The sequence below is a fragment of the Scyliorhinus canicula genome, chromosome 8 (genome assembly GCF_902713615.1).
Source record: "Scyliorhinus canicula chromosome 8, sScyCan1.1, whole genome shotgun sequence".
Classification (NCBI taxonomy): domain Eukaryota; kingdom Metazoa; phylum Chordata; class Chondrichthyes; order Carcharhiniformes; family Scyliorhinidae; genus Scyliorhinus; species Scyliorhinus canicula.
The window spans coordinates 136,348,838-136,365,690 of record NC_052153.1 but is presented as its reverse complement, the minus strand read 5'-3'; the positions used below and the strand labels follow the sequence as shown (position 1 = coordinate 136,365,690).

Genomic DNA, 16,853 nt, shown 5'->3' with positions numbered 1-16,853 from the left:
CATAAGTACTATCTGAACACCAGGACCGAGTACCTAATGAGCATCTTTCTCATTGACTTTTCTTTTATAAGAAAATGCCTAGGTGCTCTCTGCATTTTTTCAAGACTTCAACCTTGATGAAAGCCAATTTCCCTGCAGAAAAAATGGGTTTCTTCCCCGAAAGGACATTGGTGACAATATACATTAACGATTTAGAAGAAGTATCTGAAGGCACTGTTGCTAAGTTTTCAGATGATACAAAGATATGCAGAGGGACAGGTAATATTGAGGAAGCAGGGGGGCTGCAGACAAACTTGGACAGGCTTGGAGAGTGGGCAAGGAAGTGACAGATGGAATACAATGTGGAAAAGTGTGAAATTATGCATTGGAAGGAGGAATAGACTATTGTATAAATGGGAAAATGCTTAGGAAATCAGAAGCACAAAGGGACGTAGTAGTCGTTGTTCAAGTTTCTCATAAGGTTAACGAGCAGGTTCAGTCGGCAGTTAGGAAGGCAAATGAAATATTAGGATTCATGTCGAGAGGGCTAGAATACTAGAGCAGGGATGTATTTCTAAGGCTGTTTAAGGCTCTGGTCAGACTGCATTTGGAGTATTATGAACAGTTTTGAGCTTCGTATCCAAGGAAGGATGTGCTGGCCTTGGAAAGGGTCCAGAGGAGGTTCTCAAGAATGATCCCTGGATTGAAGAGCTTGTTGTAAGAGTAATAATTGAGGACTCTGGATCTGTACTTGTTGGAGTTTAGAAGGATGAGATAGGATCTTATTGAAAATTACAGGATACTGCAAGGCCTGGATAGAGTGGACATGGAGAGGATGTTTACACTTCTAGGAAAAACTAGAACCAGAGGGACAATCTTTAAAAACAGAGATGAGGGGGAATTTCTTCAGCCAGAGGGTGTTGAATCTGTGGAACTCTTTGCCACAGAAGACTGTGGAGGCAAAATCACTGAGTGTCTTCAAGGCAGAGATAGATAGGTTCTTGATTAATAAGGGCATCAGGGGGACTCGATGGGCCGAGTGGCCTAATTCTGCTCCTATGTCCTATGGTCTTATGGTAAAATCTGTTGCTGTTTACAGTAATCCAACAACTTAATTGTCACTTTCTCTGAAATCAGCTACAAAAATAATATTTTGTATATTTTTGGCAAACAGAAATGAACTGAAAAGACTTTAACTAGACGTTTCCTTCTTTAACAATAATGCTTCTATAGAAATACTGGCCTGATAGATCATCAATTAATTTGTGAAAGGGAACAGATTGGCTAGCTGCCACCAGATGGCATTATTCAATCCATTTGGTTGATGTTGAAGTGTTTCATAAACTGTCTTCAAAGTTTTACCCTTTGTTTGATTAACTATTTTTCCAATATTACAGTTCACTTTTACAGAGGGCCAAGCACTGGCTACAATTTCATTTACCGTACTGCCTGATGACACTCCAGAAATAGATGAGATTGTAACTGTAACACTTGTGAATGTCACCACAGTGGGTGTGCAAGACCAAGCCAAAGGAGCAACTATTGACTTCAATAAAAGAAATGCTATCTTGACTATTCTCCCCAATGACTCTCCGTATGGTGTGGTTGGGTGGCACATAAACTCACTCCAAACCTCTCTGCAAGAGCCTGAGCGTAAGTTTTGTTTTGAGTCTTTGAGGTTAGTCATATAGTTATTTTAGAAACCCTTGACTACTCAGGCCTTTGATTGTAATTAAGCTGCTACAAATATTAACTATTTAAAAGCCAAAGCTTTTGTTCACAATTTGAGGGGGAATAATTTCAAAAATTAACAAACATGGCTAATTAGATAATCTGATCTCTTTATTAGTTCCTGATGACCTCTCATTGTTGATATATAAAGTGTGATTATATTAACTGTTCATTTGTCTCATCATCATTTTTGGGATGTTGCTATTGCGAATGGCCGTAATGTTTGCAAATCAACAGTTACTGCCCTTAGAGGGAAATAGAATTATTTAAACCTCTTTAAGACATTCACAAGTGAGGGAGTGCTGTATAGGTACAATACTATTTCATGGAGGAACGCCTTAAATTTTGTTTAATAACGTTTGTATGACAATTCAGTGGGTTAGATTCTTGAATTTCTGGACTGCAGAAAGTATATGACAGCGAATGGGCAGTTAGCTTTACATCTTTCCCGATTTTCATATTCATTGAATATTCTTTCATGCAAAAGTAAAATCTACCCAATAAATGATGTTGAAACATTCTGACAACCACAAAAATATTAGGATTATTTTAAAGTGTTGTTTTGTGTTTTTCCAGTTGATGCAATTAATATCACTTTGACAATTATTCGTGAACAAGGATTTGTGGGAGATGTTGTTGTCCAATACATTTCCAAACCAGACCCTTTGCTTCCACCTGTTAATCAAGCAACTGCAAACCAGGATTATATCGCAAGTCAGGGCACAGCTATTATAAAGGAAAATGCCACACAAGCTTTGATCACATTTACAATATTACCTGTAAGTTTATAACAAGCTGATAATGATTATTATGCACTCTCTCATGACATTATTGTCTTGTTTAAACGTAATTACAATTAGTCATTTTGTACATGGATTAGATTTTCCTTGTCTGGTAATAAGAGAAAATACGGACTGATTTTTAACTCAAGGTGTGAATCGAGGCGTAGATGCTAAATGGTGTTAGTCCCAGGCATGAGGCTTTTCACTTTGACTTTTACCTGAAACTGATAGATGATGTCAACACTGACAGGCAGCAGTCACAATTAGTGGGCTGCCAGGCTCCAAAGAAATTATTTTCAGCCAGTTAAATGAGGGCACGGAGCGAGGGAAACAGATAGTCTCTTGTAAGTGTCACAAAGACTTGAGTCTTGTGTGGTTAAACATTAAGGGAAGGATCCACCGTTCCGGAGTATCTTCCTGCCAGTGGAGAATTGGGTCTGGTCCCCGCTGGCGTTGGGAGCAGCACCAAGGTGCAAGCCACAGTCCTTTGGCATGCAAGTATATGCAGAGCAGCAAGTATGTTGGATGTCCATTACTCTCCAGGCTCGGGGCACAATTCGGAACGACGGCCTGATCCCTAACTCCAGCGGTAGACGCCCCTCCACAGCACAAATGTCGGTCTGCCCCAACACCCACTGAAAAGTAGATGAATCAGGCTTCCAGCTCATTAATTGCATGCTGCTGAATGCAAATCAGAACTTTGCATGTTCCCACCAGCGTGGGACAGTTTGCCCGCTACAGGCAGCGGATTGGGAACGGAGACCGGGTCTGCCGTCCGCCACCGATCCCCCTTTTCAGCTGACGCTCCATTCTCTGCCCGATTGGGATTCCCGATTGAAGTGGCAGAGAATGGAGAATCCCGGCCTAAGTGTCTATTAGCAACATATAATCATATACATTTCTGTGAGTTGTAGCCCTGACTAGGTGGTATCATAAAATGTACAGTGCAAAGGAGGCCATTAGGGCCCATTGAGTCTGCACCGGCCCTCGGAAAGGGCACTCTATATAAGCCCACACCTCCACCCTATCCCTGTAACCCAGTAACACCACCTAACCTTTTGGACACTAAGGGCAATTTAGCATGGCCAATCCACCTAACCTGTGCATTTTGGACAGGGGGAGGAAACCGGAGCACCCAGAGGAAATCCAAGCAGACACTGGAGAAAGTGCAAACTCCACATAGGCAATCACTTGAGACTGGAATTGAACCTGTGACCCTGGAGCTATGAGGCAGTAGTGCTAACCACTGTGCCACCATGCTGTATCTCATGCTGCCTCCTGCTAGACTCTCTACACAGGCAATCTTTTATCATGTGATACTCAACATCATAATATGGGTGGTATTATTTCCCCAGTCCTTACTATGCCGGACGGATCCCCTAAAACACACCTCCCCGCAAGCCTTTACCCAAATATATTTACATTGTTAATTCCATGCTAACCCTTCACCAAGTCTGTGACTTTACAAATTCAAATGGCCTTGACGCTTTACGACCTTTCACATTTGTTCTTTTCACATTTGGAGGAGTGATGGTCTCAGGCTAACGTTGTTGGTTTGGAGTTGAAATTAGAGCTCTTTGTGTTTCAAGTAAAAGTAAGGGAAATAGCCACAAGCCCAGATAGCGTAGGCTGCTTTCCCCTTTGAGAGGAAGAGCTGACCGGTGATGGTTTAACCTGAGAATCATCAAAACTCAGGCGAGGGGCACGTTTGAGAAGGATAGCCTTCATGAATAATCTCAGCCTGTATGGGAATTAAACCCATGCTGTTGGTCTCGCCTTGCATCATGAACCAACTGTCTAGCCAACTGAGTTAAACTGGGCCCCGGTGTTTCAAATACTCAATTTCCAACATCTGTTTTGCTTCTTGCGCTCTTTAGTGTTATGGTTTTCTTTATCAGCAGTCTGTCCTCTTTGATCGGATACCGTGAATTCTCCCAATCCTCCTGGATGAACTGTTGGCTCCATTCATTCATAGAGAGGACTGGGGTTTTCTTTCACCCTGGAGTCCGCGATGTTCTTCTTGAAAATAGAAGTTTCAAAAATGGAACCTTTATTTCCACTTATTTCACAAATTCACCCAAATATTTGTTTATTCTCTTATTTACAAGCCTGTTAATATTGTCATTCAGCTCAGCAACTACTCTGGTGAGTTCAGTTGTCTTTGTTACAGAGATATCTGCAGAATTCTTTTAAAAGCTCAACAACTTCAACTGGGCATTCAGTTCCTTTTGGAAACTTTCTTTCATGATCACCGCCTGCTCATTAGATTATTTCAGTTCACTCTTTGAATCCTCAATCTATTTCTTAGAATTTTCCTAATCTGCGTTTAAAGTCTAAATTTGTTCTTCCATACTGCACATCTCATTTTCATTATCTTCAGATCGGATCGAAGTTTAGGAATTTTCATTGCCCTATTCATGGTGAAGTGCCAACATTTCATCAGTTTTGGTTTTTATTCAGCATTCAAGCAACTGTTCTGACTCATCAGCAATTTGTTTTTCTGTTTCAGCATTGACTTCATGTTTTTCATGTTAACTTAAAGCTCATCATTTCTGAGCTTTCCTGTTGCTAATTCCTTGTGCTCTCCTTTGAGCTCACATTTTGTGATGTTGCTTCTGCTAGTTCCTTCAAAGATTGTAAACACACTTTTGTCAGAACTACCTTCTCTTGAAACTGGTCAACTGTTCCCTGACAGTTCTTGATTCTAGGTTCTTGATTTTCATTTCAGCCAGGTCATTTTTGAAGAACTCAATGGTCTCAGTACGTTTGTTGAATCCAGTGCTTTTCCTTCTCGTTCGTTGATCTTCAGCTTCAGATTTACATTTTCCAATCTTTTTCTGCTTGCAGCAGAGTTTTGTCTTTGTCCTTCATTTTGATTTCACTGTTGGCTAGGCCTATCTCTGGTGAACTTGTTTAAGTTTTGTACTTGCTTTATTGTTTCCTCGTCAGCTCATAGCTTGGAAGGTTCCACGGCTTTTACTTGCAATTCTTCTTTCATTCAGTTGTTTCTTCAGCACTTCAGTCTTTTTCTTGTACATCTTGGCTTTCTCCTGGAAAATAGAACATTACTGATTCTTCTTTGCCAATTTGTTCTTCAGTTCTTTTAAAGTGACATTAAATTGATTTTGCTTCTCTTTGTAATTTCCCAGAGGAACACATTGCGACTTCAGTGATTCGTGTAGTGTGCAAAGCTTATCCAACAGGTTTCCTTTTCTTTTTGTGAAGCTCAGTTATTTCTTCTTATGTTTTTTGGTAATTCAACAGAGCCCAATCAGCTTTGTTTGGCTATTTTCACTTTCCTGTTCAGGGCAGTCTTCATATCTTTATACTGCTTTATTCTATTCCTTTTGCATTTGATCTTAAAGGACAATTAGCTGTACTTTCAATTGTTTATATTCGTGCTCCGCTTTTGCCATCTCACTCTGCACTTTAGTGCATTTCTTTATCATTATTGTTAGTTCCAAACCCAACTTTTTCTGAAGTAGTATTCATCATTTTTAACTCCAAGTTTTTACAGGGGCAGCTTTTCAAAGAGTCTTTCAAGGCAGCAACTTCTTTGAGTACATTTTCTGCACTGTACTGTTCTATGTTCTATGTTCTATACCTTTGTGCTTGGCTGTACTTCTGCTTGAGTTCTTCCAGCTCCCTCTTTGATTTGGCGCTTTCCAAATATTCTATGGTTAAGCCTTCTGGCTCCTTCTCAGTCTCCTCTTTCCTCTGCACTAAACTCTTTGGCTCATGTGCTTCATTGTGATGACATGATCTACCACTATCTTTTGGTTTGTTTGGGTACTGCCTCACTTGTCTTGGAGTCATGTTGGTGGTTTATTGGTGTGGGGAGGGGGGGGGGGTTCTGTACCTTTTTTAAGGTCTGTGTTCGCCACGACTTGACGATTAAAATACTTGTCAAAGGGTTTTAATATCTCATCAAAGTTGGCAGAGGATTCATCAAAGCCTTGCATTAGGATTACTTCATCTGCAATTTCACCAAATAAGTTTAAACATGTATTAACTTGTGTAGAAGGGAATTTCCATGGATTAGTTGAGGGCTTCAGGGCATTCATTAATATCTAGTTGCTATTAACGAAAAGGCACTTGCTAAAGCATAATGGGATGCTTGGCTATATTTTTGAACGTGGCAAAACGTAACATTATTTAAAAGGCCATTAAATAAATATATTTGATGAAGAATGTGGGGACTGGGGAAAAGGTAGAAAATTAGGAATGGAGTAAATAGTTTAATATTATTTAACAAACTGGCACTTGTACAGGTGTGATGGGCTGAATGACATCCCGTGGTGTCATTTCTGTAAAATGGAAACCAGTTTTTGACTGTTCAAAAAACCAAGTCAGCATAGTTCTGTTACAGTGGCACAGCAAAGCAACATACTATCGATATGTTTAATAAATGCACTGTTTGTTGGATCTTATTTTTTTTTAAATGTCTTCATTTGCTAGGATAACATTCCTGAGTTACGTGAAAGCTTTCTAGTTAACATTACCAGTGTAAAACTGATGGATACGACACTTGTTGGAGAACAACCCAGTGTTAAACACTTCGGAATGGAACTGACAGAAATAACAATTGAAGAGAACGATTACCCCAGAGGAATCATCCAGTTCAATGTAACAACGGTATGATTCACCATGCAATGTAGAGATAAAGTGTAATAATTTTTTGAAATATTGCCTCTTATGAACTTAAGGAATGATTGAACATGTTTCTCTAATCAGATGCCGTAGTAATTGTTACAGAGTGGTCAAATTGCTGAAATCTTGTTATGTTTTCCTTTTACTTTGACCTGCAGAGTTGACATGTCAGTAACAAGTTAAATAGAATAGCCCCCAAAATTGTGCACATGGAGCAAGATGCATGTCCATTGACTGTATTACAAAAAACACACCAACTTGGTGCTATCTGCATTCAGTGTCCAGTCAGCTCTAACCACACTGTTGATTGGTTGGAAGTTTTAGTCAGGGGCAATTGGTTCTGGAAAATAGCAGTTAAAGCTAATCTGCACATCTGAAAGGGAAGAATGGGCGGCACAGTGGTTAGCACTGCTACCGCACAGTGCCAGGGACCAGGGTTCAATTCTGTCCTTGGGTGACTGTGGAGTTTGCACGTTTTCCCTATGTGGGTTTCCTCCGGGTACTCCAGTTTCCTCCCACAGTCCAAAGATGTGCAGGCTTGGTGTTCGGGGTTAGGGTGGGGAAGTGGGCACAGGTAGGGTGTTCTTTCAGAGGGTTAGTGCAGACTCGATGAGCTGAATAGCCCCTGGCACTGTAGGGATCCTATGAAGAAAGTGCAAGAAGTGAACCTCACCTGTTAAACATTGACTAATGGCATAACATGGCAGAAAGTTGGCACCAAGGTTTTTGAATGCTGCACGGGAGATCCTGGTGGAGAACCTGGAAAAAAGGAGAGATGTCCTTTATCTGCAAGGGACGAGGAGATCATCTGCTTATATGCTGTGAAGGCAGAGGGAGAGAATAGCCATGGAAGTTATATTATTAATTATACAATGAGAAAGATTTAATCTACTGTTGTGATTCAGCAATCCAATCTCTCCAGCAGGAACCCAAATATCTGTCATTACATTCTGAGATTTAAGAACAAAGCTATAATTCCTTTAAGCTCGAATTCCTTTAACCCAACAGTGGTGGTGTAGTGGTATTGTTACTAAACTGGTGATTCATGCATCCATGGTAATACGCTGGGGATCCAGCATCGAATCTCACCATGGCAGATGATGGAAATTGAATCCAATATATCTCTGGAATTAAAAGTTCAATGATGACCATGAAACTATTGAGGATTGTTGTAAAACAAAACGCTGAGGGAAGGAAACTGCAATCCTTACCTGGTCTGGCATACATGTGACTCCAGATCCCGATGATGTTGATTCTTAACTGGCCACATTAGCCATTCAGTTGTAAAATCAATAAAAGGAAAGAAACCAGATGGACCACTCGGCCGCGACCCATGCACTGGAAACAACAACGGCAAACCCAGCCCTGTCGACCCTGCAAAAGCCTCCTTACTAATATATGGGGGCTTATGCCAACATTGGGAGAGCTTCTCACAGACTAGTTAAGCAACAGCCTGACATGGTCATACTCAAGGAATCATGGAATCACACCTTATTGATAATGTCCCAGGCATAGCTATCACCATCCCTGGGTATAGGACCCAGCAGACATGGCACAGTGGTATACAGTTGAGAGGGAGTTGCCTGAGGAGTTCTCAACATCGACTCAAGACCGCATTAAGTCTCATGGCTTAAGGTGAAAGGAAATCTCCTGCTGATTACCATGTACCATCTACCATCAGCTGACGAATCAGTAGTCCTTCATGTTGAACAATACTAGGAGGAAGCACCGAAGGTGGCCAGGGCATCAGTGTCCATCAGCAAGAATGGCTGGTAGCACCACTACGGACTGAGCTGGCTGAGCCCTAAAGGACATAGCTGCTAGACTGGGTTTGTTACAGGTGGTGAGGGAACCAACAAGAGGGAAAAACATATTAGACCTCATCCTTACCAACCTGCATCAGTCCATGACAGTATCTGTAAGAGTGACCATTGCACAACTCTTATGGATACCCTTCATTGTGTTGTGTGGCACTACCATCATGTTAGATGAGATAGATTCAGAACAGGTCTAGCAGCTCAAGACTAGGCATTCCTGAGTTGCTGTGGGCCATCAGCAGCAGCAGAATTGTACTCGATCACAATCTGTAACCTCAATACCCAGCGTATTCCCCAATCTACCACTACCCCAGGTTCAATGAAGAGTTAAGGAGGACATGCCAGAAGCAGCACCAGACATACCGATAAATGAGGTGTCAACCTGTTAAAGCTACAACACAAGACTACTTGTGTGCCAAACAGCATAAGCAGCAAGCGATAAATGGAGGTAAGCGATTCCACAACCAACGCATCAAATCTAAGCTCTGCAGTCCTGCCACATCCAGTCGTGAATGTTGGTGGACAATTAAACACCACACTGTAGGAGAAGGTTCTGTACGTATCTCCATCCTCCATGATAGAGGAGCCCAGCACACCTGTGCAAAAGATGAGACTGAAGCATTCAATATAATCTTCAGCCAAACGTGCCTTTTGGATGAACCTCCATTTTATTCTTCTCCAGAGGGCCTAGAATCACAGATGCCAGTCTTCAGCCAATTCAATTCACCCCATGTGATATCAAAAAATGGCTAAAGGCATTAGGCTGCAAAGACGATGGGCCTTGACAATATTCCAGCAAAAGTACTGAAGACATGTGCTCCAGAATTTGCCGCGCCACTAGCCAAGCTGTTTCACTACAGCTAAAACATTGGCATCTACCCAGCAATGTAGAAACTTGCCCAGTTATGTCCTGTACACAAAAAGCAGGACAAATCCAACGAAGCCAATTACTACCCGATTGGTCTTCTCTCAATTATCAGAAAAGTGATGGAAGGGTTATCAACAGTGCTATCAAGCAGCACCTACTTAGTAATAACCTGCTCACTTTTGCTCAATTTGGGTTCGACCAGGGTCACTACAGCCTTGGTTCAAACATGGACAAAAGAGCTCAATTCCACAGGTAAGGTGAGAGTGACTGCCCTTGACATCAAGGTCGCATTTGATCGTGTATGGCATCAAGGAACTCGAGCAAAACTGGAGCCAAGGGGAATGGGGGAGAAAGTCTTCACTGATTGGTTTCATACCTAGCACAAAGGAAATTGGTGGAGCTCAGTCATTCCAGTGCTGGGTCCTAACTGCAGGAGTCCTCAGGGTAGTGTCGTAGGCCCAATCATCTTTAGCTCCTTCATCAATGACCTTCCTTCCAACAAATGGTCAGATGTGCGGATGTTCACTGATGATTGCACAATGTTCAGCACCATTCGCGACTCTTCAGACAGAGAAGCAGTCCACATAATAATGCATCAAGGCATGGACAATATCCAAGCTTGGGCTGAAAAGTGGCAAGTAACATTCACGCCACACAATTGCCAGGGAATGACCATCTCCAATAAGAGAGAATCAAGCCATCACCCCTTGACATTCAGTGGAATTGCCATCACTGAGCACCCCACTATCAACATCCTGGGGGTTGTCACAAACTGAACTAACAATATAAATACTGTAATTACAAGAGCAGGTCAGAGGCAAAGAAACTTGTGGCGAGTTCCCCTTGTGGGGAGGGTCCTCCCTGTCTGGGGGTGGGCCACTGCCCATGGTTGGGGAGGGGAGTTTGCGTGTTGCCTTTCAGCGACTGGGGCACTCCTTTCCAGGATGCTGACTTTTTTCGACACACCCGGCCAGCATGATGGCGTGGGCCACACCTCCAGATTGATTCTGCATGAAGTGCTGGATTATAGAATCGTGGAATTACAAAATGTACAGTGCAGAAGGACTGAACCGGCCCCAGGAAAGAGTACCCTACCTAAGCCCAGGCCTCCATCCTATCTCCGTTGTAATGATATACATATTGACTGAGATGTAAAGAGTTAACAAGTTAATGATCATGCTTCTTACCACTAGAGGGAACCACAGAACAGTCACATATATATATATATATAATTTGGCTCCGGGGCTTCTGGGAGTTCAGAGTTAGGAATTAGAAGGAGTTGGAAGAGTGTTAGGCATAGAGAGCAGTTGTGTCCTTGAAAATGAAATGAAATGCAAATCGCTTATTGTCACAAGTAGGCTTCAAATGAAGTTACTGTGAAAAGCCGCTAGTCGCCACATTCCGGCTCCTGTTCGGGGAGGCTGGTACGGGAATCGAACCATGCTGCTGGCTTGCCTTGGTCTGCTTTCAAAGCCAGTGATTTAGCCCTGTGCTAAACCAGTCCTTTGAAGAGTTTGTTAGTTAGAGATAGCATAGTTTAATGAAATTAATGAAAATTGCTTATTGTCACGAGTAGGCTTCAAATGAAGTTACTGTGAAAAGCCCCTAGTCGCCACATTCCGGCGCCTGTTCGGGGAGGCTGTTACGGGAATCAAACCGTGCTTCTGGCCTGCTTGGTCTGCTTTCAAAGCCAGCAATTTAGCCCTGTGCTAAACAGCCCCTAATATGGAAACCTTCTACTTTAGGAATGTGAACGGATCTTAGTGTAAATAAATTTATAGTTTTGTTCTTTGTCATAGTTTACGTGTTCTTTATTCAACACTAAGCATCCAAGCCATCCAGGTAAAGCAAAATAGAGAACACAACACCCATAACCCAGTAACCCCACCTAACCATTTTGACACGAAGGGGCAAATTAGCATGGCCTATCCACCTAACCTGCACATCTTTGGACTGTGGGAGGAAACCGGAGCAAGCAGAGGAAACCCTCGCAGACACTGGGAGAAATGCAAGCTCCACACAGACAGTCACCCGTGACTGGAATTAAATCCACGTCTCTGGCGCTGTGAGGCAGCAGTGCTACCCACTGTACCACCGTGCTACCTGGAAAGAAAAGCCAGCTGTGCAGCCTGCGAGTGGCACACCAGTTTTCTCGCCTCAGCAAGCACTTTGTGCAGAGAATGGAAAATTCTGTCTTTGAGGGGCAATGCCAGTAACTGCTCGGCTCCCGGTTCACTCATCTCCAGTTAGCATTGCCTACCAGATGTCAGGGCGACAAAGGTACTAGATAATGCTATATTTTATTTGAAATGTAACCCCAGTGAAATATAGTATATTATTTTAGTGCATCCCTTCAATTGCATGATTTTCATCATCACTCACTCTGCTTGTTTGCTCTCTGGCAAGAGAGAATTAAATATGTTTCATCGTGAATAGAGAGGATCAGGGACCTTTATTATGCTGTACTTCGCATGCCACTCCACTTGTAACCAGTTGATGAATTCTTTAAGTAGCACTGGTAGGGTAGAGAGGGAGTATTTCTAGATGCTCACTGGGCTGAGCTGTGCGAGGTAGAGAGAGTATGTTGGCTAGAGTGTTTAGCTGTGAAATTACATCCCCAGTATCATGGAATGCTGATTGAATTCATGATCTGTCTGGTCCGTATACTTCCAGGGCCATTCACTGTGTGCGCCCTCGCCAGTATGGCACCTAGCACAATGTGGATATTGAGAATGCCATTTGGTCCTGATACAGAACTCCTGATGGCTGCAAAAAAGGCACAATCAATCCTAATTTGATGCCAATCATCTTTTAATGGTTTAACTATAATATGGGGCAGATGCAGTTTGTGGAATTATTGTCCTCAAGGTGAATACATCTCAGAGCACTTCTCCTGATAAGACCACATTGCACCAAATCAGAATTTGCCTTACAATATAAAAATGCCCTGTTGATGCATTTGTTGAACCGATGGCCCACAATTTTGTTCCAATTCAGATACTGACATAGGTGTTAATATGCCAGTATTATCAGTATGTGTTTGCACTAATTTATTTCGAAGACTGATAACATTAATAGGTTTGATGTAAAGTAAAGGTGCACCAAAAGGAAGAATTCAGAAATAGGTGACATGAGAATGTTGCAAAGTAGCAAGTGAGGGACTATTAAAATGATTTGAGCAGTTGATGGAAATTCTTCTGAGTAATGCTTATTGAGCAGTGTTGGCACAGAATACAGAAATCTTTTGTGTAGGTAGAGGCACTGTAGGTACTTTGCAGAGAGAATGGAATGTCCAGTGATGGAGCATTCAGCAACTTTTTGTGTCAGCCATAATTTCAAACAGCTTGAGTGTTGCTTTGTGTAAATGCACCGGTGCATATCTTCCTGACTACTGCCGATCCCAATCAGTCTTAAAGGTTGCTGAGGTGCAATAAAGTGAAAGTTAGTGACGTGTTACTCATTGATTCTGACAAGGTGTGGTGACTTTTGTGAGATATCGAGGTATTCTAGTTCAAGATTTTCTTAAGGTTAACATGCAGGTTTGGTTGGCTGTTAGGTAAATGCAATGTTAGCATTCATGTCGAGAGGGCTAGAATACAAGACTAGGGATATACTTCTGAGGCTGTATAAGGCTCTGGTCAGACCCCATTTGGAGTACTGTGGGCAGTTTTAGGCCCTGTATCTAAGGAAGGATGTGCTGACCTTGGAAAGGGTCCAGAGGAGGTTCACAAGAATGATTCCTGCAATGAAGAGCTTGTCGTATGAGGGGCAGTTGAGGACTGTGTCTCTGGAGTTTAGAAGGATGAGGGGGGGGGGGATCTTATTGAAATCTAAAGGATACTGAGAGGCCTAGATAGAATGGATGCAGAAAGGATGTTTCCACCATTAGAAAAAACTAGAACCCCGAGGGCACAGCCTTAAACTGAAGGAACGATCCTTTAAAACTGAGATGAGGAATCTTTTCAGCCAGAGGGTGTTGAATCTGTGGAACTCTTTGCCGCAGAAAGCTGTGGAGGCCAAATCACCGAGTGACTTTAAGACAGAGATAGATAGGTTCCTGATTAATAAGGGGATCAAGGGTTATGGGGAGAAAGGAGGAGAATGGGCAAGAGAAACATATCAGCCATAATTGAACAGCGGAACAGACTCAGTGGGCTGAATAGCCTAATTATGGTATCACTCATAAGTGTGTAACACTAAAATATATCTCAAGAGGTTAGACATTCAAGTCCAGAACATCCTCACAAAAAAAATACAATTTTTCATTTGATATGTTACAATATATAATAAACATTCTTGCATAAGGTAGTCTGTTAATATCAAAGTGCTGGTTCCATAGTGTTTTAATCTTTGATAATAAAAACAAATGTTATCACAATTTGACATAAATCAAAATGTATTGTCAGGATGAAACTGGTGCAGTTACTGCTTATGAGGTAGCCCCTCCAAGGAACCACCTACGATTGCTGGTGATCCGCAGCGCTGGTAAATTTGGAGAAGTAAATGTATCTTGGGAAGCACGACCTGGGAGTGCCAATTTTTCAGATTTCACACCAGCCTATGGAAGTCTTAAATTCGCGAATGGAGATGTAAGTTTTTGTTTGACGTGTTTTACACAGGAATTACAGCACAGAAACGGGCTGTTTGGCCCAACCAGCCAATGTCCATGTTTATCCTTCACACAAGCAATAGTTCTAACCACATATCTATGCTCTGTTTCAATAACCCTTTATTCCTTTTTCCTTTAACCACCTCTTTGACCTCCGGCTGCATGGTGACGCAGTGATTAGCACTGTTGCCTATGGCACTGAGGACCTGGGTTCGATCCCGACCCCGGGTCACAGTCTGTGTGGAGTTTGCACATTCTCCCCGTGTCTGCGTGGGTTTCACCCCCACAACCCAAAGATGTGCAGGTAAGGTGGATTGGCCAAGCTAAATTGCCCTTAATTGGAAAAAAATAATTGGGTACTCTACATTTATTTAAAAAAAACCCTATTTGACCTATTCTTAAGAATTGACATGATGGTGAGATTCAACTTCAAGATTTGATTGAGACTGAAGCACAGCAGTGAGCTGGCTGCCTGTTATACCCCTGACTGGCTGTAAATTGGTATAAACAGGTGGCCAATCCACTACCAGCCATTTTACGTCTCCACAGAAATTGAATTTTTTCCACTTATTGTGCCATTTACTATTCTACAGGCTTCATTCTACAATCTGTGTAAAAGAAAATATCCTGCCCTCTGAAATGAAATAAAAATCGCTTATTGTCACAAGTAGGCTTCAAATGAAGTTACTGTGAAAAGCCCCCAGTCGCCACATTGTGGCACCTGTTCAGAGAGGCTGGTACAGGAATTGAACCCGTGCTACTGGCCTTGTTCTGCTTTACAAGCCAGCTGTTTAACACCTTGTGCTATTAAATCCCTTACATTTGACCTTATGTTTGTACCCCTTCATTCTTCATAAATTGGCCATTGGGACATCTGCCAATTTTGAAATTGTTCCCTGTACACTAATGCTAATCCTTGAGTGAACACCCAATGTATCCTTTCTCCTGTTAGAAAGCAATTCTTCACCTGTCTTCACCTGTGCTTCCTGTCATTCATCCAATTTCCTATCTGTGCTGTCACTGCCCCCTTTATCTCACCTCAAAGTTGCTGACAAGCATGGTAACTAGCAAGGAGTATTGACACAATTGCTATGCATTGACCATCTCCAACAGGAAAGAACCAAACCATCTTCCCATGACATTCGAATAGAATAATAATATAATCGCTTATTAAACATAGAAAACATAGAAAAATACAGCACAGAACAGGCCCTTCGGCCCACAATGTTGTGCCGAACATTTGTCCTAGATTAAGAACAAATTTACACCCCATCATTCTACCGTAATCCATGTACCTATCCAATAGCCGCTTGAAGGTCCCTAATGTTTCCGACTCAACTACTTCCACAGGCAGTGCATTCCATGCCCCCACTACTGTCTGGGTAAAGAACCTACCTCTGACATGCCCTTATATCTTCCACCATTCACTTTAAATTTATGCCCCCTTGTAATGGTTTGTTCCACCCGGGGAAAAAGTCTCTGACTGTTTATCTATTCCCCTGATCATCTTATAAACCTCTATCAAGTCGCCCCTCATCCTTCTCCGTTCTAATGAGAAAAGGCCCTGCACCCTCAACCTTTCCTCGTAAGACCTACTCTCCATTCCAGGCAACATCCTGGTAAATCTCCTTTGCACCTTTTCCAAAGCTTCCACAAATGAGGCGACCAGTACTCCAAGTGTGGTCTTACCAAGGTTTTGTACAGCTGCATCATCACCTCACGGCTCTTAAATTCAATCCCTCTGCTAATGAAAGCTAGCACACCATAGGTCTCCTTCACAGCTCTATCCGCTTGAGTGGCAACTTTCAAAGATCTATGAAAATAGACCACAAGATCTCTCTGCTCCTCCACATTGCCAAGAACCCTACCATTAACCCTATATTCCGCATTCATATTTGTCCTTCCAAAATGGACAACCTCACACTTTTCAGGGTTAAACTCCATCTGCCACTTCTCAGCCCAGCTCTGCATCCTATTTATGTCTCTTTGCAGCCAACAACAGCCCTCCTCACTATCCACAACTCCACCAATCTTCGTATCGTCTGCAAATGTACTGACACACCCTTCAACTCCCTCAACCAAGTCATTAATGAAAATCACAAACAGCAGAGGACCCAGAACTGATCCCTGCGGTACGCCACTGGTAACTGGGCTCCAGGCTGAATATTTGCCATCCACCACCACTCTCTGACTTCTATCGGTAAGCTAGTTCGTTATCCAACTGGTCAAATTTCCCACTATCCCATGCCTCCTTACTTTCGGCATAAGCCTACCATGGGGAACCATATCAAATGCCTTACTAAAATCCATGTATACTACATCCACTGCTTTACCTTCATCCACATGCTTGGTCACCTCCTCAAAGAATTCAATAAGACTTGTGAGGCAAGACCTACCCCTCACAAATCCATGCTGAC

General features: G+C 42.3%; 1 protein-coding gene across 8 annotated transcripts in view; it reads left to right on the top strand.

Moving 5' to 3' along the window:
• The window catches only part of adgrv1 (adhesion G protein-coupled receptor V1), an 838,553-nt gene that overhangs the window by 328,988 nt on the left and 492,712 nt on the right, over positions 1–16,853 (top strand). For 7 of the 8 annotated variants that reach the window (XR_005461637.1, XM_038805279.1, XM_038805282.1 and 4 more), the window contains 4 exons: positions 1,377–1,632; positions 2,287–2,489; positions 6,951–7,127; positions 14,234–14,416. Coding sequence is in view for 7 of the 8 variants with exons in the window: in XM_038805279.1 (XP_038661207.1) it covers positions 1,377–1,632; positions 2,287–2,489; positions 6,951–7,127; positions 14,234–14,416 (819 nt within the window). In the remaining variant the exon portion in view is untranslated. The remainder of the gene's footprint in view (positions 1–1,376; positions 1,633–2,286; positions 2,490–6,950; positions 7,128–14,233; positions 14,417–16,853) is intronic. The other variant, XM_038805283.1, reaches the window with a different exon arrangement.